General features: G+C 38.3%; 1 protein-coding gene across 1 annotated transcript; it reads left to right on the plus strand.

The window, feature by feature from the left end:
• Positions 1 to 1410: 1410 nt before the first annotated feature.
• On the plus strand, positions 1411 to 25216 carry SLTM (SAFB like transcription modulator). Its single transcript, XM_059823689.1, has 21 exons — positions 1411 to 1605; positions 2366 to 2453; positions 8846 to 8919; positions 9213 to 9398; positions 9837 to 9884; positions 10900 to 10927; positions 12287 to 12755; positions 13324 to 13373; positions 15286 to 15404; positions 16907 to 17056; positions 17148 to 17257; positions 17346 to 17506; positions 17845 to 17936; positions 18156 to 18319; positions 19383 to 19557; positions 20161 to 20285; positions 21384 to 21554; positions 22347 to 22661; positions 23108 to 23258; positions 24038 to 24195; positions 24563 to 25216. Exons 1-21 carry the CDS (start codon positions 1411 to 1413, stop codon positions 24669 to 24671), a joined length of 3138 nt encoding a protein of 1045 aa, XP_059679672.1. The 3' UTR covers positions 24672 to 25216.
• The last annotated feature ends 1655 nt before the right edge of the window (positions 25217 to 26871 follow it).

A 26871-nucleotide genomic window follows, 5' to 3' on the forward strand; every position in this document is an offset into this window, starting at 1 on the left:
TAATTTTTTCATTTTTATCAATATGCAATTTCTGAGCAGAGACAGAACAAGAGGATTGCTGTGACTTAAACTTAAGACGTACTTAAGTTCACAGATTCTGCCTCATTTGAAGATTTAATAGCAGCTGTAACATCTAATATTGACAAAATAACTTCAAGTGTTCCCTACAGAAAGTGAATGAAGAGGTAACTAAGAGGTAGTAACACCTTCCATTACTTGGTACAAATACAGCCTAATAAATCATAACAAAAGGTACTTTATTTGTTAACAATTGAAAACTTTAGTATTGTGCTTCTAGAATACTTCCAATAAAAAACTGTTAAGCAAATAGATCTACTTCTCCCTAGATTATTCTTCCTCTAAAATCATTGGAGCTACTGATTAAAGAAACTACTATTTCACCTGAGTAAAACTGGTAAAATCAGCATCAAATATTTACGCGTATTTCCTAAAGTCTGGGAAGTCAGTGGCCCGACCAAGCAAGAAGGTACAACCCAACTTGTTAATGCAAATGGAGAAGCACCAATAAAATGTAAATAAATATTTTGCATTTATTTAGGAAAAAAAATTAAAAAAGAAAAAGAATTATTCTGACACGAATCCCATGAACGCTTCATTACAAGAGCTAACAAACCGAAACAGCAGGTAAGTAGATGTGCCTCAGCAAAGCTTTCAAAAGCCCACTAAGAGAAAACCTGCAGCAGATCCCCGCCCTGGGAGACCCCCCCACCCCCCCCTTCAGCGCGGCCCCGGGGCCGAGCGGCTGCTCCGAGCTCCGCTAAGGCCGCGCTGGAACCTTACGCTGTTGGCACTTGATCAATCTCGCTACACGTTTGCGCTAACACACACATGCAATCACCGCACATTTATTAAACGTTATTTTTTCCTGAACGGGCCCGCTGCTGCATAAAAAGGAAGTCTTCAAACACAAGCTCCGAAGAGAAACCAGCGAAACGCAAGCCCACGCAATCACGGTTAGCGTGCTGCTTCCTCGAGCCGGTCCCAGCCCCGGAGCCAGCGACACCTCCCCGCCTCAGCGCAGGCCCGCGGCCCCACGCCTCCCGCCAGGCCCGGCCCAGCCCGGCCCCGCCGCTGCCCGCACCGCCCCGGGGCACCTCATGGCTGTCAGCGCCGCTCCCTGCAGAAGCAAGAGCCCAGCCCCGAGCCGTGCTGAGCCCCAGCCCGTCCTTCCTGGGCGGGCTGCGCGGGGCCAAAGCGCAGCCCGGCACCCCCCACCCGCCCGGCCCGCCCGCCGCCAACCTCTCGCGGGGAGGTCCCGGGGCCAGGTGAGCCGCAGCACGCCTGCGCCGCGCCTCCAGGTCGGCCGCGGCCTCCATCCGGGTACTCGGCGCCCCGGCTGGGCGGGGGGGTTTCATTGTGCGTGCAGCTGCCGCGCTCAGTCGCTCTAAAATGGCCGCCGCCGCCTCGTCTCCCGCCGCCGCGGGGGCTCCCGCGGCACCCTCCGCCCCGGCGGCGGTGGCGCTGCCCCCCACTGAGAGCAAGAAGATCACCGACCTGCGAGTCATCGACCTCAAGTCGGAACTGAAGCGGCGCAACCTGGACATCACCGGGGTGAAGACCGTGCTCATCTCCCGGCTCAAGCAGGTGAGAGGCCGGCACAGGCCGCGGGGGCTGGCCCGGCCCGACCCGACCCGACCCGCCGAGGGGCCCGGCCCGGCGCCGCGGGCCGCCAGGCTCCGGGGGCGGGGCCCTCGCGGCCCCGCCGGCTGCCGCCGGTGTGAGGGGCGGGACCTCTCCCTGTGCCGGTGGAGGGGCGAGGGTCTGCCGCGACCGGGCAGCCCTGGCGGCGGCGCGCGGCCCCGGCAGTGCCCGCAGGGCGGCACGCCCCTCTCGGCTGCCGAGGTAGAGGGTGGCGGCCGGGCCGGGCTCGGTGTCCCGGCTGGCGGAGCCTGAGCCGGCCGGCAGAGCTCGCCCCGCGGCCTTGCGGCCCACCCGCGCTCCGGGCGCTGGAGCTCGTCAGGCGGCCGCCGGGGTGAGCCCCGGGGCTGGTTGTTGCTGTATGGTTCCTGTTCTTCCCTCCCTCCTGTTTTTGTGCTGCCCTTAATGTCATCATGGATGTCGTAGTGGCCTTCTAGTTATGTTTCCAAAGAGAAATGTGCTCATCCTTGATAAGCTGTACTTTGAAAATGTCATTTTAACAGCTTAAACTCTTGGCTGTTATCATTAGTGTTCCCTCCCTCTCCTCCAGCTTTAAGTGAAAGGTTTAACCCAAAGTGTTTTATGAAATATTTTTGAGATGGGAAAAAAAAAAATCATTGTTTGGCTCACTGACTTCTGCTGAAGTCAAGTTGTCTAGCTTCCCACTGAAATATTTTAAAAATGATTTTTTTTTTCTCTCATTTAGGCTATTGAAGAGGAAGGAGGCGATCCAGATAATATTGAAATAACTGTTTCAGCTGACACACCCACCAAGAAACCAACTAAAGGCAAAGGTTAAGATCTATTGATATACATCACATTTTTAAGCAGTGTTTGTTGCATATATCACCTTAAAGAAGAAGCGTGGAACTGTGTGGCTTGTAGTTTGGATACAGTTGTGACTACTGTTTATGACTTCTGTTATGTAAGACCTCTTTTGACTTACTCATCTGTTTTTACTCATTGTGTATAGGGTTGCTGGATGTATATATGGAAAATGGGTGGGTTAAGAGATGTGTTACGAGGTAGTGGCTGTACTGCCTGGAGATTCTGCAGACTTGTGCTGTGTGTGCTGAGGCTGTGTAGATGATCTGTGAGATTTTTGGAATATGCTGTGTTAAACAGATCCTGAACATGGAGTGTAACAGGTGCAAAGTGGGTATAGGAACTGCTATGCGGCACTGGTGCTGAATATCTCTGTAGTGTCTGAGAGTATCTGTGCAACAGCAAAGGGAGAGCTAAGACGTTGTTTAGCCATGAGAAGGTGCTGGACCTAGGCTAGTGATGAGTGTACGATAATGTGTGTGTGGGGGGGGTCACTGCCTGAAGAGGACTGTGTTATGTGGGTTTATTAGCATACTTCTTACTGAAGACAAGATTTAGAAATATGAATTTCCTGAATGGGCTGTGAAGGCTCACTGTGAAATGTCTAATGAAGAGATTTTAATTTTTCTGTTGTGAAAAATAATTATTTAGCTTCTATACTGATCTGTTTGGCAGTGATTGTGTCAGGTCTGTTTTCTTTTGCATAAGTATTTAAGTACTGTTTAGTGAGTTCAGGTTCTGGGGGATTTTTGTTTGGGTTTTTGTTTTCTGTTGTTCTGGGAGCATCCATAATCAAGTAATCCTGGGAAGGGAAATGTCTGTTTTATGCATAGCGTTCTTCATTGAACATACATGCTAAGAATGTTCATACATGTGCTATAGATACCTGTTTTGGATATGATCGATCTTATACCACTGTCACTTGTCTTAGGCTGAGTTTGTGGTGGAAGTGATTATTCATGCTTTTGTCTGGTGCTGTGAATGGGGAATTTAATAATAAAATCTATCTGCTTAGAAAGTTTGAATAACTTATCTGTACTTTTGACACACTAGGAGAGTGAAAGGAAATAAACTTTCACAATGTGGTTTCATTTTCTTCTGTGACATGACTTTATTCCCTACTCTGGAAAGGTAACTGATGCTTAAGAAAACTACATGGAGGCTTAGTCAGGAAACACTTGCACAATTTTTCATGTAGACATCTAAATGGCTACTTGTTCTGTTGTGATGAACACTTCTCTTACCTGCTGCTTTTCATCCTCCTATTCTCCAAATTAATATCATGATACGCATCATGTTCTTGAACCAGCTTCTTGTTTAGTTATACTATTTTGCTTCTGCAAAGGTAGTTTGTCTACTAGTGATGCTGCTGCCTGAGGCAGGGCTTCACTAGCTGTTCCCTGCCACCTCTTCTGAGGAATTGAATTGTAAGTCGTATGTATGACATGTACGTTCTTGGTAAACCTCAAAGTAAAATACAACCTTCATGAAGTTCTTATCTGCTCACTTTGCAAGCTAAAGAGTTTTTCCTCATTACTTTTTTGGATTACGAAAGTCTTACGAGCAAATTTTGTGCCATAAGTATGAGAGGTTCATGCTGTATTAATCTCCAAGTGTGGAACAAGAAAAATTCACTGATTTGTCTAGGGAAAATCCTTTTTTGATCTTATTGGCTTACTTCTAACTGTAAGAAAGAATATACTATTTATTTTTAACTATTCTTTGTATGTGTTTAACTACTGATTCTGATGTTATCTCCCTCTCTGGTGCTTGCTGCTGAAATATGTTACTAGTAACCAGAAAGTATCTCTCAAAACTTGAAAATCTAGCACTTCAAAAATCTGTTCCCTGATGTGTCACTAGGCAACTTTCAAAGGCATGTGGGAGATGCATGACTATCAACTGAATTCAGTAGGACTGAATTTTTGTTTAAAATCAACTATCTTGATCCTCCTTGTGCTTGTACATGCTCTTCACTATAACTCCTTTACTGATTTTGCTGACAGATTGCTCTAGGCCTTTTGCTAATGCTTGCTTCCCTCCCACCCCACGGCTTCAGACTAATACTAATGGGTCTTTAATTATTTTACTGCTGTCCAGCTGTAAAACTAACAGCACTACTAGTCCTATAGTACTTTTTTCTGCATGCTATTATTGTAGTACAAGGGAGGGTAGCGATATTAGATATTAATTTATGAAGAAAATACAGCCTCAGAAAGGGCCAGGAAGTGGGAGTAATGGATAAACCTCCTCACAGCAGTCAGAGAGAGGTGAATAGGAGGGAGGAAGGAGGTTTCCCTTCAAAAAAACCCACAAACTATGTCAGATGGCTGTCAGTTTTAGATCTGGATGTCTTTTGTAGCCAGTTTTACTGCAACTCTTCAGGTCTGTGGAAAAAGTGACATGTCTAATTCCCTCCACTGTCTGTTAGAAAAACTTGATCTGGAATATTGATGCAGGCTGAATTAGAGGGGGAATAATGTGTGTTTGGGAGTGATATATTTGTTTTCCCTCTCATTGCTTTTCTTGTCTGTATGTTGACAAAAATGGAGAAGAATAGGAATGAGGCTAAGAGTGGGACTTACCTTCATAAAACAGGACTTTCTAATGGCCTGATAAACTGAGTATGTACTGGAGATTTTTACTGGACTGCGTCAGGCTTTTGACAATGATGATACAAAGCCAGCTTGCTATGAGATAGGAAAGAAGCATCTGTAAAACACTATGAATAGAAGAATAAGGCCTTGACTAAACTGGTTTGAATGTAGACCTTATTTCTCTCATAAAACACACAGCAGTTTGCCAGTGTCCACTACCAAGTTCTGCAGCATAAGATACTGTATGAAAAAGGAGTCATATTTAAAACAGGGTATTTACTGACTTGCCCAAAATTGAGATGACACAGAGGGAACCCTGGGGATCTTCATCGGGGAAGTGTATAACGATAGGATTTTGCATCACAACTTAAAAGAATGCTTGCAGAAGGATTCTGTAATCCAACAAGAATCCTTGATCAATCCTGTATGCCAAGTTCAGTCAAAATCTAACACTTTTTCCAGAAGCTAATATAATTAAATATTTGGGGTAAAGAATAACTGCAGAACAGCTAAGAGCTGTACAGATGAGATCAGTTGGTTTTGTCAACTGAAGTTTGAAAGCTTAAAAATGGAACAAATACCCAGTGCTCCATCTTTAATTGCCTCAGCTGTGCCTCTCCACACTGGAATTTAGTAGCTATGGACAAATTTCTCTTTTTGTAAAAAGATGACAGTTTTTGGAAAAAGCTGTTCTTTTCAAGCCTGAACATTCTGCTGCTTATTCTGGTATCCAGAGGAAGTTACATTACTGCTAGTTTGAAATGTTTTTCAGATGTTTCTGATGTGAACATTTCTTTGAAGTATCTGCAGGGAAAAATGTTGTAGCATATTGATACATCATAACTTGGTGATTGAAAGTTACTTTTCTGCCAAGTTTTGGAATTAGTGTGGATGAAGAACAGATTTTTAGGCTAATCAATTTTAACCTCAGGGTATTAATGTGAGCAAATGTGTTTATTTGCTGCTCTTCAAGTTTCTAAGGCCAGTTAGATACCTATTACTTCATGTCTTAAGTATCCCTCTAGTTTCCAACTGAATTTCCAATTTGACAATACTGTTTCTTAGATGAAATGCTGACAACTGACAGTGGCTGTCTTACACTATTGCTCAAATAATTTTGACTTCTTTATTAAAACTGTCTAGTTACTTTAAAAAAAAACAACAAAACTAAGTTGTACACTGTTGGCCTTCAAAAGGAGAGTGGAGTGGGGGAAATAAACTGTCATGATATCATCTGTCCTTCAGGAATGTTAAAATAACTGTTTTAACAAACTGTCAGTTCATTATTTCTTCCTCTGAGTTGTTAACATCCGTTACTATAGTTCTGTGATTTGATTTCTGAAACACTGTGCTGTGCAACGAGCTTGTGCAGAGGTAGGTCAGAGTTTTCTTGCCCAGTGAATCATTGCTGGAGAAAGATAGGGATTCTCAACTACACTGAAAATAGATGTCTTATGGCCATGTTACATACATGACACGAGCTACGGGGTACTAGTACAAATAACCTTGATTTTAATCTTGAATAACCTGAGTTTTCAATTTTTTCTACATAATGTTTTTTTTCAGAATATATTTTCTAAATGAATCTTTTTCCTGAGCTTTGTTGATCTGCTTTTTAAAATTATTTTATTTTTTTTAGGCAAGCAGGTAGCTTCTTTGTCGCTTTTTCTCAGTGGCTGGTTCTTTTGATCTGCTTTGCAGTTGCTGAATAAAATAGTAAAGATTGAAAAGTGACTTCTCTAAATGTTCGCGAGGGGGATTGCCCTTGCAAACAGTACTGTTGCACAGGTAGTTAGGCCTCTTAATGTTACAAGGCATGTCTGTGTTAATTAACTCATGAAGTAGGTTTGTTAATTTATTATTATTTCTATTATCTGACTGGTAGTGTTCAATCACTCTGTATATCCCTGCAAACTTTAAACTGGACAGTTGTTTTAATCTTTTAAGTTATGATATATGACACCTTAATTGAAGCGAGGTATAAATGGTGTACAACAAATTGTAGGTAAGGCTTCTGTGTGCCCTCAGATAGGAAGAAGCAATCTTGCCAAATATGTCCTAAGCAATTTCATTAAGGTGGGGGTGAGTGATATGTAATACAAAATTTGGGTTAGTCTTGCTTTCAGGCATCAGCTGTGATGCATATAAAAAAACCTGTCCTTTCCAGTGTGAGTGCACTCCCCTTTCTGAGGAAAGCTAGCTTCCCTAAGTATACCTGTGTTGCTGGCTTTTTGCACCAAAATCTCGCAAATCTGTTGCATTACAAATATAAAACAGGAACGTTTTATTTGTTGTAAATGAAGTAAAATCAGTGGCAAGATCTCTTTATACCTTTAGACCTGGATGTTCAGATCTCATGTTTTGCAATCATAGAAATAACTTCTGCCGTGTGTCCTTTCCTGGAGACTAGCGTGCATCTGAACTCAAAACAACAACATGCTGTATATAGGAGTACTGTCAGAGTGCCACCTTGCAGTGAAATGAGCAAAAGCAACTGGAATCTAAGTAAAACCAAAACAGTAGTCTCTCTTCTTGTCCTGTAGTTGAGCGGTTTACAGCTTTGAAATGCAATTTAAGAACTGTATAAAAAAAACAATAGAAATTAATTGCTGACAAAAATTGACTATTCCAGATAGCAGAAATGTCCATATTGTATCAAACTTTGGCTTGTGTTTTTCTTTTCTGTTCCTTTTGAATACCTATAGAATTGATTTAGCCAGTCATTAGAGAATGAAGGGATGAGGGAAGATGTGATGTTAAAAAATAAAGCATTAAGTGCTGATCATGACTGCCATCTCATTTGCATCTTGAATTTACACTGAGCTTCAGTAGAAGATAGTAAAGCTGCTTCTAACAGAACTGCTTTTGTACCTTGAGCTACTGAAAACCATCACATAGGCTAATCTTTGATAGAATGAATAAGAGAGACAGAATGCACTACAAAGGATGTGTTTGTGTGGAGATATTTATATCTAGTGTTCTTTGGTCTTGTTTTTGCAGAAGATAAAGGAAATGCAATGGGTTTCAAAGGGAACTGTGTATAGTCATCATCTCCACAGAGGCATCTTTATTAGAGAAAAGTGTGCATGTGCTGGAAGAACAGAATTCTTCAATGGAACATGCCCTTAGGACAGTAAAGAATATGTAGAAAACCCAAGTGCTTCACCTGACTCAGTTCTTCTGCTGATTGTTCCCTCTAGTGATGAAGAGCACTGAGAAAGGTGGCTTGGAGAGGCTGTGCAATTGCCATACTTGTGGATACTCAGAAACACAGCTAGATAAAACCCTGAGCAATCCGATCATACTTGGAACTTAGGTCTACTTCTTAGCAGGAGGTTGGGTGGACTAGATGACCTTTAGAGGTCCCTTCTAACCTAAATTGCTCAGTGATGCTAATTATCCTATAAAGCAAGGCCTTTCCAAAGTCTTAAGTCATAAAGTCTAGATAACTCCAGTAATTCTAGAAATACACAGTTTAATGTTCTCCTGAATTCCATTATCACTCAAAGTAGAAGTATTGGTATTAAAATCACTAACTTGGATGTAACTGCTTGTTTATGCAACATTGTTCATGCTCACTCAGCTGACATTTTTTTTCCTCACCTCAAAAATACTTAATTTTGGGAGGGATATATTGTAGTGAACAGTTCAGATAAACTAGAACGTACAGAGAGTAATAAACTGAGGCCCAACACGTAATCAGTATTGAAAGAAAGTCTGGTCTACGTAGCAGCTCTAGTCATTAGCATATCCTATCATTTCAGGTAAAAAGCAGGAAGCTGATGAATTAACTGGTGATGCTTCAGTTGAAGATGATTCCTTTGTCAAGGTAATAAAAGTATGTAAATTTTTTTCCTAGTTTATATTTAAGTTTAATGTTTGGCTTTATTTCCCAAAAAAAGCTTCCATTTTCTTTGTGCTAATTTATGTGGAAATTTGGAGCATTGTTTTTACTGTGTTCACAGCTGTGATGCCTAAGGGTGTGAAGGTGCGGGTTTTTTTAAACATGGTATGAATTTCTATTATGGATGTGATACAGTATTTTGCAGAAACAGTGATTCTAGCAGTGAATTTTTCAGAATATAGCTAATAACCTTAGTTATGCCAAATATTTGTTGTTCACACCAAAAGGAAAGTGAATTGGAGACTCAAGATGCAAGTGACCAAGACGGAAATGATGAATTAAAGGACTTTAAAGAATCTGTTGAAGATGAGAACTTGAATTCTAAAGAACTACCATCTGCAGAAAAGAAAAAATACCATAACGTAGAGCCAGCAGAGACAACAGAAGATGCAGAAAAGGATTCTGAAAGTCAGGTACTTTGTTGCAATTTACATGGATTTTTATCAGCAAAATGTACATTTTTCTTAATGTGTTTGTATTACTAGGAAGTCAGAACCAGTTTTTCAGTTGGTCTTTCTGATCTCCAAAAGATAATTTAGTACTTTTGTCTTGCTGTTCTCCTTGACTTGTGTTTTGAATAGTCCTGAAGCAAATGTGGCATTGATTGTTAAAATTCTGCCACAGTCCATACAGAGTTCCTAAGTGGTCCTTTTCCCTAGTATTAGTAGAGATATACATAATCTGAACACTGAACTGAAAGATGCAAGTCATGAGAACTGCTCATTGGTGTTCACCTTATTGAGTGTGTATCCACTTAACTGTTTTCTGAGTTAACTGAATCTCTTGACTCTCCGAATGTTTAAGTGTCTTACAAATAGTTTGCTGAGCAAGTCCCTTTTATGCTCTCATAGGAAAATGAAGGTCAAGACATAGAAGATTACGCTTTTCCAACTGTCCATGTAAGTTCCAAATCAGTTCTGTTAAGCTGATTTTCATGTCTATTTAGTTGGAAAAGATCACTTTAGACTGACTTTTTGTTCCAGCATTCATCTGAGAGTCAGGTGATGTAGTACAGTAAGGGTAAACAGTATGGGAAGCTTTCATTCATAGTTTTTTATAATGCAGATAACTGTGATTTCCAAATAGATGTCCTATTTAAATGCAAATTCCTGTCTACAATTTGGGAGTATTCAGTGCATAGAGTTAGCAAGAAATATGTTTCAAACTCTCTTAAAAACACTTCAGAAGGCTATTGCAAATGCTAACATAGTAATACAGCCTATACAGGAGTTTCGAACTCCTGTTTTAATGTAGAAATTTGCCTTTGGAGAATGTTTGCCGGGGGGAGGGACGTTGGTTGGTTGGAGTTAGGTTTTTTTTGTTGTTGTTGTTAATACTAACATCTGTAACATCTTTAAGTTCAGAAGTTCATTCTGAGTTACATGGAATTGATGGCTGAAAAGGGACATCTCATACAGCATGTCTTGCTCAGTGATGCTAATGATAAATGAGTAAATACCTACTAAAATCATGGTTTCATTTTTTTAGTACTTAGTGGAGGAAGTCTACCTAGTTTCTGACTTCTGTCCTAAGCTTTTATAGCTAATGATGGATTGCTTGCATTTCATTGAAAGTAGTAAACAGCAGCATGGCATCCATTCTGAATGCTTTAGCAAGACATGGGACAGTTTAGAAATGTCCTGTTGAGTTAAGGGGGGGAAGAAAATAGCTGCGTATTCCAACCAATTGCAAACTGCAAATGTTGCAGATAGATACCAGTGAAGTTTTGTACAAATTTTTAGTGATTTGACAAGGGAGATGGACAGGCTTGGTTTCTAGATCATCTTTTCCTTGGAAACAGTTTTCAGTTCATTAATTTGCCTTCCTAAGATAGAAATTCTGTGGAAAATATGAACTGTTCTGCTTGAAGTTTTAAAGTAGGAGACATTCAGTCTTGACTTCCTTTTCTTGCAGGATGGTGAAGATGAAGAAAATGAGAAAGGTATGTTTAAAGTTTAATAGAGTTCAGAGGTCTTTAGTCTGGTAGAGCAGGCAATTTGATCTTGTAATATTCAATCTCTTTACTAATACTAGGCTTGTCTCCAGTACTAAGTGTCAGTTGTCTCCTTATTAAGCTCAGCACCTGGAATCATTGCAGTCAGTGGGTTTATTTCACTCCTAAGAGTTACTTTACTCTTAAGAGTTGATTACAGTACTTATCAGTTACTCTGGTGGATGTATAATATAGCTGTAATACTATGATTCTTAATGAAAAAAGCATAGTATTCAAGGACTCTGATTTTATATACGGTAAGTCTTGATGCAGAAGCTTCCAACTTGCACTGCAGTAACTGATGTTTGAGTGAAATGATACACCCTTACACTGAACTTAAGCACCCAACAAATGTATGGACCATCATACGCTTGGCTTACTGTCACTTAGAAATACCAGTTGTATATAGGATGGCAAAACAAGCGTTTGGAAACCTGTGGAGTGGCTACCTTTTTTTTAAGCTGTGCTCATTAGTGAAACTATAGAAGGAATGTAATGCATTTGGGCAAACAGACTTCCTGGACAGAAGTCTTAAGGATTCTACGTATTGTGGACTAGAAAGGACATGGAACACCATCACTTTACACAAGATGGAATAAAAACATCTCTGAAGTTACAGGATAAAACTACAGACTCCATCTTTACGAGGGACCCTATGACTGAAGTGTCTCATCTGCGCAAACCCAAGAATATGGTTGGAGATGCCTATGTGGGACTGAGATGGAAAATCTGTCCAGTGGATGAAGACTGAGAACCGTTTGTCTACGAGCTCTGGATTAAAGCTCACTCGTCCATGTTCTGCAGCAGCCTTGTACAGCTAACATGACTGCCAAACAACTGCTTAGAAAGGAAAAGCAAAAGAGAACACCAGCATGGAAGACTGGCTGAAATTCTCCAAGACTGTAATTCTTTCGGATTTGGGAAGGTTAGAAGTCCTAGAATCAGGAAGATTCAAAGACAGATTAAATCAAACTGTGAGCGTCCAAAGCAACTATTTTCTTCCGGAATGCTAAATCTTAAACTGGAAAACGGATACTTCTTATGAAGAACGGGTATCTCCAGGATGGAACCATATACTCCCTCCTAATGTTTTGGTATTTGTCTCTAGAAAATGTGTTTTGCCATGAAGAATAAGTGATCCTGGGTAAAGGATTTATATTTGTGTTAATACACCTTGTGTTTTTTTTCCTAACCTTCCATCAGTGCTAATAACTGGCTTTGTATTTTCTAGGTCCTATTCTAGCTTATGCATATGAAATTGTTTAAACTTCTTGTTTTGCCATATTTATTCCTGTTAAATCCTCTTAGATAAAGCAGGTTCTGGTGATGGTACACAAGAAGTATCTAAACCTCTTCCTTCAGAAGAAAGCCTAGCTGAGGCTGATCACACGGCTCATGAAGAGATGGAAGCTAACACCTCTGTGAAAGAAGCTGAGGATGATAACATATCGGTTACAATCCAGGCTGAAGATGCCATCACTCTGGATTTTGATGGTGATGACCTCCTAGAAACAGGTAAAAATGTGAAAATTACAGATTCTGAAGCAAGTAAGCCAAAGGATGGGCAGGATACCATTTCACAGAGCCTGGAGAAGGAAAGCAAGGACTATGAGATGACTGAGAACCATAAAGATGGTAAGAAGGAAGACTGCGTGAAGGGTGATCCTGTCAAGAAGGAAGCCAGAGAAAGTTCAAAGAAAGCAGAATCTGGAGACAAAGAAAAGGATACTTTGAAGAAAGGTCCCTCGTCTACTGGGGCCTCTGGTCAAGCAAAGAGGTTTGTTTTTCTATGTCAGTTCTTTACGATACTGAGTACCAGCATTCAATAAGATCACTCTACATTAAGGGGGTAGCAGCAAGAATCTTATAATTAGTATCCTATGCTCCTGCCTATAGATTTTTTTTTTTTTTGACCGCCATAAGTTACTTTTTAAAATTCAAGATCTTCGTATAGACACTATGTCCTACTGATTGCATTGTCGAATTGTCAGCATTTATTTATTTTTTTCAAATTGACGATTTTTTTAAATGTCCTTGTGATGATGGTAATGAACAGCTATCAGTTCTAAGAACACAAAATGAAGTCAAGTCCCCGTCCTGAAATCTGGAGAAGATTGCCATATATCCACTGAATAGAGTTGTCAGAAAATCTAGATCTTCAGGCATCTTGGGGAAAATCAGTGCAAGAATCCATAAGGGAATCATTTGTTCAAATATACAGTCTAGCCCTTTTTTATTTTTATTTTTTGAAATGTTAACTTGTCTATTAGTATTAGTAGTATAAAAAGCAACACTTAAAATTCTGTATTTTCAATTTTCTTCTGATTTTTAATTTGCTTCTCTAGCTCTACTAAGGAATCTAAAGAAAGCAAGACAACATCAAAGGATGATAAAGGTAACTATTACAAATTACGGTAGTATTGTCTTTAACAAAATGCCTTCCTGTTTGAGAAATTGCTTGCCACGTACTAAAAAAAATATAGTCTTATATAATTGAACTCGTCTATCTGTAGTAAATTATGCTAGCGGTACAGTAGTCATTAATGTGTCTGTGTATGTTTTTTTCTCCTTATGCCAGATTCCTCATAAAATCAAAAATACTTACTCTAAAGACTCAGTGAAAATATATTCTCCTATTTCAAAATACTTTTGGGAGCAAATTCCACTTAACGTTTCCCAAGTCTTTGTTTTGATGAGAAGGTGTAATTTTCAGATAAGCCTGCTGTAACTTACATACAATGCTTTGGGTTGATGTTATATGCAGAACAAGCAGAAAATAATTGCAAGTATTTAAACATAATGACAATGACATTTTTTTGTCTTGTTTTTAATTCTAGCTCATTTTTAAATAAAGTGAACTCTCAACCAAGTATAACAGCTGAGATGTCAGCTAGCAAAATTGCACTTGTGGCTGTTTAGTGCATTAAAATTGGACCTATTTGTCTACCTTGGAGTTTCCGTCTGTTACCGTAAATCCCTGTATTATGATTACAAATTCAGCGTGGAGCTCAAGAGCACATTAATGTCACCAGTTATACTGATGCTTCATAGTTGAGCAAATGCATTTGTATAAGCTCGTGTGTCTCCTTATTTTGCCTACTAACTCTCTGCCAAAAACCTTTGTCACAGAATCTCTTGCATAATACTAATGGATGAACGGAACTTTACCTGATAAATGAATTTCTGAGGAGAAATTTTTGTGACAGTCGTAATTCAGTCTCCTTTAGATGCATGTCCTGTCATGATAGTTATATGCTTATAATGAAATTAAATGAAGATGCCACAAATCTGCTTTCATGTAGCATATATGATAACAGTAATAGTAACTATCATAAGGCTGTCTTAAAACACATAGCCAAAGCCAGTATAGTGGCTCTTTAATGATATTTAATGATATTCTAAGTGTATCATGGTTTATCAAGGTATCTATGATTATCAAGATAATCCTAGTTTGACAATAACTGAGATCTTTTGCTCTTAGTTCATCTTGATGCATTAAAGAAGGAAAACTGCCCTTTTTCCTCCAGGTGGTTAAATTACCTGTTGAAACTCTGCATGCCACCAGATTTTCCAACTGTTTAGCTGGAGATCCAGTTCTGGTCTTGCCTGTATGACTGGCTACATTTTAACATACTCAAAAGCAGTTCATGCACTCAGCAGCAAACCACAACAAGCTGAACTAAATAATATAAGACTAAGAGATGTTCTGTCTCTTCTGTAGTATTTTCTTTCCTTAGTATGCGGGAAATCATTTTGGTGGGTTGCATGCAGTTCTACATCCAGCAGTATTTTTAAAAAGTTCTCTGGATGGAGGGCAGATATTTCAAGAAGCTGTGGAAATTGACCACATTATTCTGGAGGCCAGGATTAACTAAGTCTCTTCTATTTACCTTTCTGCTATCTTTTTGGTAATGTGAGTAGTGTAAAGACATACTGATGAAGAACAAATATTGGGTGCTAAAAAAAATTTTTCTTGAATGGAAGTTACTGATAAGAACCAGAAGTTGAAACTAAACGTACATACCCAAATGAGGGTTAAAGCATGCCTTTAACAGAGTTGTATGATTTTTCTGGCTCGCTCATTTGCGTATGAGTTAGCTAAGCTGTTGGCCTCAATGCATAGGTAAATAAATGAAATCTTACGGCATATTTTTTGTTATATAGAAGTCTTTTCAAGAAAGGTAACCAGATAAACAGTTATTTAAAGCTAACAGGCTAAACTTCTCTTTTCAGCAACAGTTTAGTTCAATATTCATTATACCTTTTGTCGTCTTAATTTTTTGGCTGTTTTGTAAAACTTGTTTCAGGAAGTGCAAGCAGTGTTAGTGGTAGCAGTGGAAGTTCAACTAGAAACCTGTGGGTTAGCGGACTGTCTTCCAACACAAAAGCTGCTGACTTGAAAAATCTCTTTGGCAAATATGGAAAGGTATTTCATGGGGTGTGATACTATGTGTTTTGTGTGTGTCTCTTTGCTCTCTATTCAGTTACAGAAATTGAGTAATACTGGATTTAAGTAAAAGTCTTAAGATTAAATGTCTAACCAATGTAATCTAAAAAAACCCAATGCTTTCAGCATCTAAAGTGAGAGTGCATGCTTATAGGAAGAACCATGTGTTAATTTTGTAAGAAATTTTTGTTCCTGTTGAGGTAAGACAGGTGCAAAAGAAATGTCACAAATATGACTGGTCAGGACTAGCTTTAATTTTTTTTTTTTTTAAATTAAATAACGATGGCTATGTTCGTTTGCAGCAACTGTATTTAATCATGAGTGTAAGATAATGTGCTAACCGGTAAAATTGTAATATAAACAGTCTTTATAGAACCTGCTGATTTGGAAGACTGTTTTTAAAACGTGTTCTGAGGGCTTATGAATGGGAAAAATAGGTAAAAAAATGTGACAGTTAATGTCTGTTCTTTTAGGGACTCTTTTAATGACTTAATGAATTTTTTTACAGGCTGCTTAAACTAAGCCTGTTTTCCTGGATTTTCGTTTAATTTAACATACAAATTCCATAGAACAATGCAGAATCCATATAAGCTAAGCAGTCTTCTGAAAACAGTTTTTGTTGCACTTGTTCTCATTTTCTCAAAGCAGTTGCTTGTAACTATGTGAATTCAGTGTTTGTATAAGCCTGTGCAGTTATGACATTATTGCATCTTGGGAACTAGTTAGAACCTCAGCAGTTGGCTGGTTTTGCTGTAAAGATGTTTGGTACTTGTATTTACGTAGCTCCCGAGTTTTAAATTAATTGGGAAATATTTAATTTCTAAATGACTGTACCATTACAGGCTGCTAGAAAGATAAAATTGTTGCATTAGAGCATAACTACATCAAGAATACTGGCTCCAGCAGTTACAGAAATTCTAGCAAGAAGCAGGAACACAAAGCTTAATGCTTTCTCAAGAAGCAAGTGTCAAAGAGCTGGTTGCTAAAATTGCTTAGTTGACACATTTGCTAGATGCCGTTGAAGAACTGGCTCGCTTATTAAGTTACTACATAATACTGCTTATACCTTCTTGCCATTAATTGGCAGCTGCTGACTTTTTGTGTGGGTTCATCTGTCAGAGATGAAGGGTCAAATTCGGATCAGTTGTATTTCTGTGAAAGAATTTTGACAGTAACTGTCAAAAGAAGCATTTAGATAATGTGCATGAGGTTGTGACTGGTCAAAACAGGACGTGAACATTAATATGCCTTGATGTGAAAGTTGGGATAAAGTTCACAAAGCTGCGACTTCCTATGGAATTATATCCTTTTGAAAACTTGGAGTGTCAGTCTTTCTAGTGGGGTGGGGTTTTTGTTGTTGTTGGGGTGGTTTTGTTTGTTTTGGTTTTTATATACTAGGGTAAAAATATTACCGGAATACCATTGCTTCCTTACTAGAAATGTCTCTCTCAAAAGCTAAATTTTACCTATTTTATGTGTAGGTGCTTGGTGCAAAGGTGGTCACAAATGCACGAAGTCCAGGGGCAAAATGTTACGGCATAGTAACAATGTCTTCTAGTACGGAAGTGGCTAGATGTATTGCACACCTTCACCGAACAGAGCTGCATGGACAACAAATTTCTGTTGAGAAAGTAGGTTTAATAAGATGAAAACTTTTCCCAAAAATAGACCATCTTATGCAAGAATCTGTATTAACCTATTTGCTTTTGGAAAAAAATATAGGTGAAAGGCGATCCCTCCAAAAAGGAGTTGAAGAAGGAAAGCGATGAGAAATCTGGTTCAGGTAGAAGCATGGGAGATAAGAAGACTGCATCAAGTGATAAAGCCAGCAAGTAAGAAATTTCACGTGTCTTCTGAAGTTGTAAAAATCCTTTAGGTTGAATTTTCTTCATTGCATTTGTGTGTTTCTTTCCTAACAAGAACTCCATCAACCAAAAAAGAAGAAAAGAAATCTGAGAAATCTGAAAAAAAAGAAAGTAAAGAAGCCAAGAAAACAGAAGGTAAAGATGAGAAGAGTGATAATGGAGCAAGTGGCCCTAATCAAGAATCCACTAAAAAAAATGAAGAAAAGAAAAGAATAAGTATGCAATATAGCCATGTTTCCTCCTGTTGAATCTGTATGTCTGACTTGTTTTGGGGGCATGGTTTGCTCTTACTGGAAACCAATTAAACACCTGTTCTTTCTTAGACTCCAGTAACATGTATTACTTTAGAGCTGATGTTAAAGCTTCCATATTTTGTATTACTACATAATTACAGACACGTGCTGGTATGCTTCTCCTACCAGTAACAGTTCAATTTAGAGATTTAGAAATTTCACCAAGGAAAATCTGTAGTAGGCAAATAGGGATACGTGTGTGTGTGTGTGTGTTAAACCTTTTTTCTTTTTTTTTTTTTTTTCCCCTCCCCCCTTCACTAGGTGGTAAAAGCCCAGGTCAAGTTGTAGTTTTAGACCAAACGAAAGGAGACCAAGGCCACACTAGGACAGTTAGAAGGGGAAGGTTTGATAAAGTAAGTATCTATAGAATTGATGCAATCCTTATCTGATTTAATACTACCTTACAGTTGATATTTTCACTGAAGAGTCAATAAACTATCACAAACTGTTAAGCTTAGAAACTTTGAATGCTTTGGGATAGCTAAGTAGTTAATGATACTTGAACATAGCATCCAGAAATCTCCCTAAATGAATGAGACTTCTGAAATAACCATTGTAATCTCTATCTATAGCCACAGATATTGAGGAACAAAGAGCGTATTATTCAAGATAAAGTGAAATTCAGGGAATACAGGGGTAGAAAGGATATCTTGCCTTTTGAAAAGATGAAGGAACAGAGATTGCGAGAACACATGGTTCGCTTGGAAAGAATACGACGAGCTGTTGAACTCCGAAGGTAGTAATTCAACTTTTTGCTAAAGGCTATTTTATACATTAATTGATCAGATAGTATATTTAGAAATCTGATGAAAATGCATTCTGTCAAGCCTTTTACTCAGATGTTAAAGTCTGGGACTCTACCTAACGTTATCTTTACATGAATTATCAGACTCCAAAATTTTTGTTTAATCTTTTAATAACCATATATGTACACATATAGCTTAGTGTTTGTAATGGGGGGGGTGTATCTCATAAGCATTACTGCATGCCAGTTTTCTTTTTGAAAAGATGAGAAGTTGACTAGGAGATGTGGCCAAAAATAGCATTTGGGGTTGTTTTGTTTGTTTTTAAACAGAGTTGTCTATCTAAATGACAAATCAAGCATAATACAATCTTGTCCCTTTTAAATAAAAGGACTAAATGGCTACACTGTTCTATTCTGCTCTTTTTATATAGCCAAAAGTTTGTAAAGAATAGTTAAATGACTTGTGTTGTTAGCTGGATTTCCCTAAACAAAGGAATTCTCAGCAAGCATAAAGCTTAAAGGAGGAAATGTCTTTCCTGCTTCTTGTAAGCTGTACTGTAGAATGTGGGAAGAAGAAAGCAAAATGAAGCTGTTGACAACTATACCTCAGCTGTGCAAGTCAGAGTGGTCATGTTACTGTTTTCTGTCTAAAAATAAGACAAAATAAGTAAATTTTTTGTTAGCTTGAAGAGAGCAAGAGCTAAAATAGCAAGTATTTTAAAGATCCAATTCATATTCTTGTCTAGGCTGTTGTTACTGTCTGCCAGATGACAACATAAAAATATGAATCCAGCATAGAATACATTAAGAAGGATGATTCTTGATATAACTTTTCCTAGTATCTGTTGTCTGCTTAAATGGTTCTGTAGAATATGCTAAAACCAGTTGGGCTACTTGGGGCTAAGAGGAGTAGACTTCCGATGTCAGGACTTCTGTGAAGAGCTTACTCTCAAATAGTGGGTTTTTTTTTTAATGTCTATGCCTAAGGTGATGTTAGTTTTGGATGAGAAAATTTTTCAGACGAGTTTCTGCTACCTCTTTTTTTTTTCTTTAGGCGAAGAGAAATTGCTGAGAGGGAGCGTCGTGAGAGAGAACGCATACGAATAATGCATGAACGAGAAGAATGCTTGCAGAGAGAAAGGGAACGATTAGAAATTGAAAGGCAAAAACTAGAGAGGGAAAGGATGGAACGGGAGCGTTTGGAAAGAGAGCGTGTTCGTATTGAACAGGTGTGCGTACTTCTATTTTGGACTGTAGTGCACGATCATTTTGGAGTATAACCCAGTTTGCACTTGCAGTGAATTTTTCTCTTCACCCTTCCACCCAAGCCATGAAAGAACCAACCAAACATTACATAATCCACAATGTACAACAACAGTAGTCTTTATCTTATTTGCTTGACTTGTGAATAATTTGATGGCAAATTCTTGCTGCTGGTTTATGTGATGGCTATACGTGTCTGCCTCTAAAACTGAAGTACGGCAGATCATATTGCCCATACTAGTCTTCCATAATTTTACTAGATTTTTCCTAGAGAATGTCACTGCGAACTTAATGAGATGTGTTTCTGGGTAACAAATACAGTAGCAATACAAGAAACTATCTGGAGATATTTCTGTCTAACAGCTAATATCTTTTCCAGATATGTTTTTTTAGAGAAGTATTCCTTTATGCTCTTTAATCTTAGATACTATCAAAGGATGAATTGTATCAGATAGCCCTTAACAGAAAACTGTCAAGTATTAATTCTGTGTACTTGCTAACTGTTCTAGAGATATCTCTAATAAGCTATTTTGTTTGTTGTGTTTATTCACCCTTTCCTTTCATGGTAGGAACGTCGAAAAGAAGCAGAGCGTATTGCTCGTGAAAGGGAGGAACTTCGTCGACAACAGCAGCAACTTCGTTATGAACAGGAAAAGAGGAATTCTTTGAAACGTCCCCGTGATGTAGATCACAGGTAATCTAACTCTCAAACCGTTGTTTTACAGCACATAGTAAAAAGAAACAGTTACCAGCCTTGTGTCAGACTTGAAAACACAGTTGTACCTGAAACAAGTCCTCACAGAAGAACTGGATTTCTGGTATTTGTTTATTTTGACATCAGTTTATGCCAAGCATAAAACATACCTTATCTGTAGGAGAGGGTTTTGAAATAAGAGAAGCATCCTGTGAATTAATTCTTATTGTATGAAAAGAGCGTAACACAATTCAGTGCATTTGCTGAGAAAAGTTCTTCTGCCTTAATGGTTGAAATTTCTAGCTTCTACTTTAAGAATTCACATTTCTGGTAGATGTATGGTTCAGGAAGTCAATGTGTGATGGCATTTAATTTTTACTGAAGCTGATGACATCTGTCATTTGCTGTTTGAGCCACATGAATTGAACTGGCTTTGATCTTTATTTGATTATAAGAATAGGACTGAAACCTTAGCCATAAAATTGACATATCAATGGTACAATGGAAGGTAAGTGTTGATCGTCATGGTAGATACAGTAGCAGAAGACTAATATTTCTTCACCAGAGGAATAAAGACAGCTTCGTTTTTCAAGGCTACTGGTTATATACTTTAGTATCTCACATGCTTATCATAGAGACTCTGTACCTGAATGTTTCTAGTGAGCAAGGCTGTGATGTTTGCTACACTATCCTTTCCTGAGAAAGCTGTTCTGATTTGTGGGTGGTTTTGGTGGTTTTGTTTGTTTGTTTTTTCCTAGAAGGCTATTTTCAAGGCAAAATTTTGCTACAGTGATGTTTTTGTTAGGGTTTTGTTTTGCTTTTTTTAAACTGCCCAACACGGTATACTATTGCTTAGATTTTATTACATATTTTATTGATATTTTGTCTCTTTAATTTGCACTTCAAACAGAGGGATGTTTTGAGGGTTTTTTTCTTAAATTATTTTGTTGGCTGCTATTTAAAGAGTCTACCTTTGTTAGTGGCTTTCCAAAGGTCAAATGAGCATCTTTAAACCAGACAACTGACTCTCAACAATTTTCTGCATTTAGGCCTTGATTTGGATACCTGTAACTGAGAGTTCATTTGTTTTGCTTAAAGGAGAGATGACCCTTACTGGAATGAGAATAAGAAGATGGCTCTTGATACAGATGCACGTTTTAGTCATGGTTCAGATTACAGTCGCCAGCAGAACAGGTTTAATGATTTTGATCACAGAGAACGGGGACGATATCCAGAAGGTTCTTCTGTTCCATCATCTTCTTTTGATAGGTAAGTTTAGATGATAGGGTAGGTATTTGCCTGCCAACATCTCTGTGGATTTCTCTCTTAAGTAATCAAAATTTAAAATGGTGCTAAAGGCTTTGTACAGTTCTGATGCAATAGAATTGCCGTAGTGTCCTGAAATTTCTTGTGTCTTCAGGATTGGCTGTTTATGTTATGCTGCAATGAACTATATTTAGATTAGATACAAGGAGGAAATTCTTGACTATGAGGGTGGTGAGGCTCTGGAACAGGTTGCCCAGAGAAGCTGTGGATGCCTCATCCCTGGAAGTGTTCAAGGCCAGGCTGGATGGGGCTTTGAGCAACATGGTCTAGTGGAAGGTGTCCCTGCCTGTGGCAGGGGGGTTGGAACTAGATTACATTTAAGGTCCCTTCCAACCCAAACCATTCTATGAACTATATTTTCTTGCTGACTCGAGAAATCTAGCATTCCCTCTGTTTCATACCAGGCAAAAAGCAGGCCCTACAATTGCTTGAATTACATTGACCAAAATGTGAACAGATAAATGCATAAAAAAAGTTAAACTGGCTATAACTCAAAGTGAAAAGTCAAACTCAAAGTCAAATTCAAAGTCAAAAGTCAAACTCAAAGTGACAACTGTAGAAATAAATGTAATTTGGGGTGGGAAGGATCTTTGATGTATATACCACATATATAGTAATAAACATGTAATACAAAGACGAGTAATATTTTTGTATAGTCACGCATGTGTTTACATGTGCAGAGAAATGGGAAAATGGGAGACAAGCAAATGACTTTTTCCTATTTTAACAACTTAGGCGAGAACGTTTTGTAAATCAAGGTGAAGCAAAAAAGACTCGCCCAACAGCGCGACGAGAAGAGCCGGGGTTTGAGAGGTATCCTAAGAACTTCAGTGAGTCTAGAAGAAATGAACCACCGCAACCAAGAAGCGAACTTCGAGATACAGACAGACGGGAAGTGCGAGGAGACAGAGATGAAAGAAGAACAGTGATAATTCATGACAGACCTGAAATACCACATGGTCGACATCCAAGAGAGACTGGTTCAAATCCACCTAGGCAAACAAATTGGAAAAGCGAGGGAAGCATAAGCACAGACAAACGGGATGGCAGGTAAATTTGCTGGCTAGCCAACAAACTAATAAAAGTACTGATTCTTGTAGAATTTATCCACAGCAACAATTCCTCAAGAACTGATTGTAAAGAGAGAACAGACCCCCTCCTAAAGAATGGCAAAGTCACCTTCCAAAAGCATTAGAAAAAAATTGTGTGTAGGTTGTCACATATGCTAAAGCTCATCTGTAAACTTGATGCTGACTCCCAGCCGTTAATCGTGTGTAGCAACATATAGTAAGGAGGCGTTTGTCCAAGAATGCAATGTAAAGAAATAACATGTAAGCTTTAATTATTTAGTGAGCCACATAGATCTAAAAGAATGTTTCTAAGAAGGTAACTACAAGTGGCTAGGAACCTAAAAAACAAAAAGGAATCTTTGAAGTCTACATGTGCTATGATTTGGTACCAATTCTATTATACTGAAACCAAAATCTTGATAAAAGCAATTTTTACAGAGGCGAGAGGCCAGATCGATCAGGAAGAGAAGTGTCTGGACATGTGAGAGGTGTACCTCCTGGTAGCCGTAGCAGTGCTTCTGGGTATGGAAGCAGGGAAGGCGAACGAGGTGTGATGGGAGAAAGAGGTGGAGGACAAGTGAGTCATCTTTTTGTGTTTGTGTGCATGAGAGGGAGACTGGAAAACGCAAAATCATGCTGGAAAAATGACCATATAGCATCACATAAATCATTAGCAAGCATTACGGCTGTTTTCAAGTTACTTTTCTTTATTTTAAAGGTTCTTTTGTGTTGTTTTTTTTTTATAAGCCAAGAAACTGCAGAAAACATACCCAATTCTTCTTAGGTCTAGCATCTTTCAGGTAGATTAGAACAATACCTGAATGAGTTGCTGATGAGGCTTTTAACAATTTGTTGTCATCCAATGTTTTCAGGGTCTTAACCTTACACTGCCTGCTATTTCCAGTGCAGTTTGTCACTGTAATCTGTAATTTGCTACGGAGAAAAAGACAAGTCTTACAAAAAGTTTTTCAAGTCTACAGACTAAATGCTCCATGCTACTAGATCCTGAAGCATTTAAAAAAAAATAGTGTTTCTCTTTCTGTAGCTATATAGAACATGCTTGTCAGTGATCATATGAGATCAGGGCAGAATTGGGAGTAAAGTATGAGTTCATGGAACTTCTCTCCCTGCATACCCACACAGTCATTTTTGCAAATTAGTTCCTTTTTGTTGTCTAGAGTTATTTTTAACAGGACATGGGTTAGCTGCTTATGGACTGAACTCTTAAAAGATGCTTGACATACATACATATATAATATACAGAAGCTGTAAGCTTAAGTTTCTTGAAAAGCTTGTTTCCTGTTGATAATGAAACAATGCTTTTCATTCTGAAAATGACTGTCACTTTCTCACTAGCACTATAATGAGGACAGACATGTTGTTGAACGCCATAGTCGTGAAACTGGACCAAGAAAAGAATGGCATGGACCCAGTTCTCAAGGAAGTGGGTATCATGACACAAGGAGAATGGGAGATGGCCGTGGAGGAGGTGGCATGATGTCTCCACATACAAGGTACAAAAACTACTCCTTCCTCTCAATTAGGTACTGAGCTGTCAAAGCTTTGGTTATGCTTAGGAAGTATAATAGTCTCAGTGCAAGCAGCATTACTTTCTGTGGATGGGTGGCTGCTGCACAACATGCAAACTATCTTTCCATGCAAGGACATGGCTCCACAATTGTTGTATTGCTAGTATTGTCCAGCTGCACAGAAGCAAGTGACTACTTGCAAAGTCTCTTTTCTTGCATGGTTTCAAGTCTTTTTTGAGAGTTAGTTTAATAGTTGAGTGATATGAGAAGTACCTTCTCTGTTCTTACCTGTACACCAAGAGTTTAGATACTTATCATAAATTAACACTTCTTTTAAAACCTTTGTTTCCAGTAACTCTTCACCAATTAATAGAGTTGTACAGATCACAGGCAATTCCATGCAGAGGGGAAGTGGCTCAGGATTTAAGCCATTTAAAGGTGGACCTCCACGAAGATTCTAAGATCTACAGCTGCTTGGTTTCAAGATAACTTATTGAAATCTCTTGTAAACTTTCTCTTCTTAAAAACAGGAAATCTTGTCTGGAAGTCCTGGTTAAACTTTTTTAATTTAACATGATTACTTTCCTCTCAATTTTGGAGACATTTTAATAGTTATGTTGTAATTTTGGATAGTTTTTGTGTATCTTTGATAAGCATTTTCCCTGAGGCACTAGAGCTGTGTAAAAACAAATTGGAACCAAAATATTTGTTAATCCTGTATAAAAGAATAGTTTGCAGCTGTGTGCTACTAGTTTGATTTACCAACATTAGCTCTGTGGTGTCATGCTTTAAACTTAGCTACTTATCACAACATACACAACTATAACCTCCATTTTGAAGGTTGTCCAGGCTATTATCTCTGCTTTCTAATTTGTAGAGAAATAAGATTGTTCTTTCATTACTGGGTATTATGTAACCTATTTTTGCAGAAGGTACTGTTACATTGAGTGCATTTATGTGTATTCTTGCAAATGTATTCTTTTGAAATAAACCTTCATATTCTGTATAGCTTTTAGTAAGTCTTTGAAATAGTCTTTGGGGAAGGAAGACAGAATTAACAGACATGTTGATACAGCAAATCAGAACATGGGTGCCACTAGCTTACAACTAAAACTTCTTTAATTATCTCCTTTACTGTTACCGAATTGAAAATCTAGAATCATCTTTGATAGCACAAGAAAGAGTAATACCAAAAAAAATAGGAACACTCATAGGAGGCCTAAAGAAATAATTTCAGTGTTTGCTCTTTATGTATTGCAAAGCTTTGGCAGAACTTTGATACAGCTTATTTTAAACCAGATTACCACAAATGAACATGGCTTGCAGTGGTTGGGAAATCCTATATATGCATTCTTGTTCAGGTACACCTACAGCTGCTCATTGACGTGGTCTCAAGTAAAAGGGATGCATCTTTTTAAACCTTTTGTTTAACGTTAAATAACCTCTGTTAAATCTTTCTTGACAGGCCCAATCAGAAATGTTAGGTAATCAGTCCAGGACTCATCTATCACCCAGTCAGCATAAGTATATAGTTACAATGCCATTGTTCAGCAGGTTAAAAAAAAAAAAAGCAAATCTGATCTACTACACAGTTTTACCAAATTGGATAGTTACAGAAATTAACCTTGCTAACAGAAGAGCTTGTAAAGTAGTATTTGAATAAGAGCTGGAAGTTTTTACTGGTCCAGATTGTCTTTTAAAGAATTATTTATTTAAGTTACAAATTTTAAGGCAAGAGCCAGCAAGAACATGCTTATGTTGCACACGAATCTTTGCCATCCTCAGTTACAGTCTTTTTCCTGTGTGGAATAACTGCTAAGTATCTGCAGTGTTCCAGAGGAATTAAATAGCAGAAAATAAGTTAAACTAAATTGGTTTTGAGTAAATAGTCTTTCAGGAAAGATGGGAGGAGAGAGAAACCTGGTATGACAGCATTTTCTATAATTACTCATTTGTGAATATTCACAACTGACAAATATTTAGGTTTAAACAAAAGAAATATGCTGTGTCAGCAAATGCGTCAGGACACATTTATAAGTAGCTTATCTTGATGCATTTAATATCTTCTCTGGTGTTCAATTCTTAGAAGAAAAATCTAAGACATTCCATTTACTGAGGTTTTTTGCAGCAGTTAAAGTACAAGTTAACAGAATGCATTAAGAAGTACACCTCCATTTGGCTGCAGTCTGTGCTTCATTAGGTGTGACAACACATACAAAATAAATATTTGCTATAAGATGAATGTGTAGTAGCTAATGGATCAAATGGGAAGGTTTATAACCTTAAGACGAAGCTATAGAGAGGTACAAAAATAAAACTTCAGATGCAACTTTATCTGTCTTGCTTACAGTAAAGAGGTCTAAATGCACACTCCAACTGGTAAAGGTATAAATAATATTTCTTGGTTTGCTTAATTAAAGTGTGATTGTGCATATGTAGATATTTCACTTGAAATATTAAAACAAACGAGGATGAAGGGGAAAAAATCTGATTGAAAACAAATTGCCAGAACCTTTGAATTTATAAAATATTAATATCAACAGGTCTATCCTTCTCTTTTCTAGACCAAGATATTTTTTCTTAGTAGTTCATCCAACTTTCATTATTAGGAAAGAACTTAAATAAGCATTTCATTTAGGTATTTAAGTTCGCTCACTTAAA

Source organism: Gavia stellata, chromosome 13 (genome assembly GCF_030936135.1).
Source record: "Gavia stellata isolate bGavSte3 chromosome 13, bGavSte3.hap2, whole genome shotgun sequence".
Taxonomy (NCBI): Eukaryota; Metazoa; Chordata; class Aves; order Gaviiformes; family Gaviidae; genus Gavia; species Gavia stellata.

Excerpts from the sequence above, each read along its gene's own strand:
- SLTM (XM_059823689.1), top strand. The coding sequence starts at position 1,411 with ATGGCCGCCGCCGCCTCGTCTCCCGCCGCCGCGGGGGCTCCCGCGGCA. Across the intron at positions 10,928-12,286 it reads AGATGAAGAAAATGAGAAAG|ATAAAGCAGGTTCTGGTGAT; the intron begins GTATGTTTAAAG and ends AAATCCTCTTAG. Across the intron at positions 21,555-22,346 it reads CCATCATCTTCTTTTGATAG|GCGAGAACGTTTTGTAAATC; the intron begins GTAAGTTTAGAT and ends TTAACAACTTAG.